At 44.8% G+C, this 4399-nt stretch overlaps 1 protein-coding gene across 1 annotated transcript; it reads right to left on the minus strand.

The window, feature by feature from the left end:
- Nucleotides 1–1432: 1432 nt before the first annotated feature.
- On the minus strand, nt 1433–2706 carry LOC123058755 (uncharacterized). Its single transcript, XM_044481446.1, has 2 exons — nt 2360–2706; nt 1433–2245 (listed from the first exon to the last, which is right to left on the minus strand). Exons 1-2 carry the CDS (start codon nt 2658–2660, stop codon nt 1704–1706), a joined length of 843 nt encoding a protein of 280 aa, XP_044337381.1. The 5' UTR covers nt 2661–2706; the 3' UTR covers nt 1433–1703.
- Between the last annotated feature and the right edge of the window lie 1693 nt (nt 2707–4399).

Here is a 4399-nt window from a genome sequence, read left to right on the forward strand (position 1 = left end):
GGATGATGCAACAAAGTAGCATAAGTATTTCCCTTAGTTTTTGAGAACCAAGGTATCAATCCAGTAGGAGGCCAGACGCAAGTCCCTCATACCTACACAAACAAATAAGAACACCGCAACCAACGCGATAAAGGGGTTGTCAATCCCTTCACGGTCACTTACGAGAGTGAGATCTGATAGAGATAATAATGATAAGATAAATATTTTTAGTATTTTTGTGATATAGATTGAAAGTAAATATTGCAAAGTAAAATAGATCAAAAACTTATATGATGGAAAATAGACCCGGGGCATAGGTTTCACTAGTGGCTTCTCTCAAGATAGCATAAGTATTACGGTGGGTGAACGAATTATTGTCGAGCAATTGATAGAAAAGCGAATAATTATGAGAATATCTAGGCATGATCATGTATATAGGCATCACGTCCGTGATAAGTAGACTGACTCCTGCCTGCATCTACTACTATTACTCCACACATCGACCGCTATCCAGCATGCATCTAGAGTATTAAGTTCATAAGAACAGAGTAATGCCTTAGGTAATATGACATGATGTAGAGGGATAAACTCAAGCAATATGATATAAACCCCATCTTTTTATCCTTGATGGCAATAGTACAATACGTGTCGTTTTCCTTTCTGTCAATGGGATCGAGCACAGCAAGATTGAACCCAAAGCTAAGCACTTCTTCCATTGCAAGAAAGATCAATCTAGTAGGCCAAACCGAACTGATAATTCGAAGAGACTTGCAAAGATAACCAATCATGCATAAAAGATTTCAGAGAAGAATCAAATATTGTTCATAGATAGACTTGATCATAAACCCATAATTCACCGGATCTCGACAAACACACCGCAAAAAGAGTTACATCGAATAGATCTCCAAGAAGATCGAGGAGAACTTTGTATTGAGATCCAAAGAGAGAGAAGAAGCCATCTAGCTAATAACTATGGACCCGAAGACTACTCACACATCATCGGAGGGGCCATGGAGTTGATGTAGAGGCCCTCCGTGATCAATACCCCCTCCGGCGGAGCTCCGGAAAAGGCCCCAAGATGGGATTTCTTGGGTACAGAAGGTTGCGGCGGTGGAAATAGGGTTTCGTGGTGCTCCTGGATGTTTTCGGGGTATGTGAACATATATAGGAGGAAGAAGTAGGTCGGCTGAGCCACGAGGGGCCCATGAGGGGGAGGCGCACCCAGGGGGGTAGGCGCGCCCCTTGCCTCGTGGACACCTCGTCCGTTTCTTGACGTCCACTCCAAGTCCTCTAGATCACGTTTGTTCCAAAAGTCACGCTCCCGAAGGTTTCGTTCCGTTTGATATTCCTTTTCCGCGAAACACTGAAATAGGTAAAAAAGCAGCAATTTGCACTGGGCATAGGGTTAATAGGCTAGTCCCAAAAATAATATAAAAGTGTAAAATAAAGCCCATTAACATTCAAAATAGATAATATAATAGCATTACACATACATTATCTATATCTATCTATATCTATACATCTATATCTATATCTATACATACTATTAAAGTAAGGTGATATTTTTGGTTTCGTCCCGCGATAAGTTTTTTTTTCCGTTAGTGTTGATCACGTACGAGGTGGCGAGGTGGTACTAAACGCTGATCTCAATTTTAAGTCCGTTGTTGGGTGTTGCGCCTCCTTCGTACAGATACATATATGGGCCAAAAAAATCATGTGAGCCTTTAGTTTGCCCGCACACCCGTTGTGGTACTATTGCAAAAAGGCCCTTCTCTTTTCTGAAAATTGAACCCGCACTCCTCACGTAAGTGGCTCTGGGAAAAACGATTCGGTAAAACAAAAAAAAAATCCTTTTCGTGTATCCTCTGTTTCTTCGTATGCAGACCGGCAGTGTTGGAGGCCGCGGCGGCGAACGAGGTGGACGAGGTGGCGGAGCAGGGGGCGCAGCACATCCCGGCGGAGCAGGGGGCGCCGCACGGGGACTGCGAGCCCGCTGCGCACCTGTCACCCACCAGCGCGGACCCCGAGGCCGTGCCGACGACGATGGACAGAATCAGGATGCGGAGGATGCCACTGCGGATCCATGCCGATCCGAAGCACCGAAGCGCCGGCACAGATCCACGCGGCCCCGTCAAGCAGCCGCCGAGGCCATCGCCGCCGCGCCTCTGCCACAGGCCCAGCCAGCTCCGTGCGCGCAGGCCCAGCCAAAGTCGCGCCGCAACGGGCCGACGAACACGAAGCAGCCATCGGTCATGGGCGTTACAATCTGGGAAATCAGAGAGATGGGGTCAAAGGGCTTAGGAAATCAGAAGAGAGAGAGATGGGGTCAACGGAACCAACACCAAAAGAGGGGATCAAGGGCGGGGAGGGAGGAGGTTACCACACCCATCAGTGCTCGATTCGGATGCCGCGGGCAAGAAGAGAGAGGGGAACGCCACGGCGTGGGCTGTGGAAGACACGGGCGCGTGGTGTGGCGTGGCTGGAGCATGGATAGAGAGAAGGGCAGCGCTGATGGAGTGATGGGGTTCGTGGGCTCGCTGGATGGATGGATAGATAGAAGAGGAGAAGAGCACCGCTGCTCCAGAGGAATGGAGATACAGAATAAAAGTACACGCAATGGAGAGCTTCTCGGTGAGGATCTGTTGGTGTGGATTTGTTTTTCTAATGGCTGCACCGACCATAAGGTACTAGCACTAGCACCGATTGCAAAAAAAAAAATCTAAATGAGCATCGATATAAGGGAGACTCCAAAGTATCGAAGCAAACAGACGCGAACTTTGTTCTTTTTTGTCCTTTGGGTCGGCGTTTTCAGCCTTGTTCACCTTGTTCGCATGATTGATAGTGCACCCAACGCGCTAACGCATTTTTCATCTGCGCGGCCGGTATTCAGTCAATTTTTACTCTTTTGCATATATCAAAAAAATTGCCCAAAGTTCACATAATTCAATCAAATACAAATATTTTATAGTATCACAACCAAATAAAATCTCATGGTTTACAAATCAAATAAAATTTAAATTGGCACAAATACAGTTAAAAGATAAAATTTAAATCTCATAGTAGCCGTGCTTGGAGTGTTGCTGCTGGCGGCGGAGGCGAGAGGTGGCTTGGACGTTGGGGTGCTATGGCGGCGGCGAAAACAGCCCACCAACGCCGACAAGAATAGTCGCCGGGTAAGGCGTGCTGCTGGGGGAGTTATGTGGGTGCGAGCGACAGCCTTGGCATCGGAACTAGGCGGCAGCGGCGAGGGAGGGGCGGCCGGGTGTGGTGGCCGTCAGCGGGAGAGAAGGGGAATGGCCAATGTGTCATCGACCGGCAGCCCATGGGGAGGACAAGGGAGGGTGTCGCACGCGTGTGCTTCGTGTCCGCGCCGACGCAAAGCCAACCCAAATTTGGGTCTAAAAAACATCGCGAGCGGACAAAAAACAAACGCTCATCCATTTGCGTCTGCGTGTTGGGTCGTGATTTATTTCTGTTTCGAGCCAAACGGACACATGTAGACAGTTTGTGTCGGCGCGTTGGAATTGCCCTAATTAGTTGTCGTTGTTTTTTTGTTACAGTCATAGTTTAATGTTCATGCCTACCACATCTTATGAATACATCATCAGATACAATAATTAAAGATGAGTGAAATATTTGATATAAATATTTCTTAAGGGATAACATATTTTGAGCTCACCCGGACTTGCCGACAATTAAGATATTCCTCAACTCTGGATGTCACCGACATCGTTGGTGGCACAAGGTGGAGCGAGTGAGGGATAAAGAGTAGAGAGAATGTGACAACAGTGCATCAACCTGGAATTTAGCCATGATGGGAAGGAAAAACTAGCTTTTTTTAGGTTCCATAGCTAAGGTTATTGCCTTAGAATTGGTTATATTAGAACATGTTGTGACGATGTGAACAAGAGTCTTGACAAATGTTTATTGAATAGGGGCCTATGATATTTTTCTCCCTTGAACTCTCGAATAGTATACAACAATTCCACCATTTGTATATCCTGCTAAAGACAATTACACCATTTCGCTTTCACTTGATGATAGTGCTAAGTTGAAATAGGCGCCATCAAAGGATATCCCTATAACTTTCTCAACTTTATACTACTTGGTATGGACACCAACAATCCTTTTTTTAATTGCAGACACCGAGCGTGTTTTTTAAGATACTTTTTTAAGATACAGAGTGTTTCAAATTCTTCTTGCTTCAAAGAGAAAGCTTTCAAATTTGTTCGCGCTTTTTTAAAAATGCTCAAAATTCCCAAAAATGATTTCAACTTTTTTAAAATCAATCACAAATTTAAAAAAAAATTGCTTAAAAACATGGTTAAAAATGTTCATTTTCAAGACATGTTTAAATTCTCATAAAAATATAAAAAAAATCAGAATTATTTAATTATTTTATAATAAATAAAAATAGTGT

Source organism: Triticum aestivum, chromosome 3A (assembly GCF_018294505.1).
Source record: "Triticum aestivum cultivar Chinese Spring chromosome 3A, IWGSC CS RefSeq v2.1, whole genome shotgun sequence".
Classification (NCBI taxonomy): domain Eukaryota; kingdom Viridiplantae; phylum Streptophyta; class Magnoliopsida; order Poales; family Poaceae; genus Triticum; species Triticum aestivum.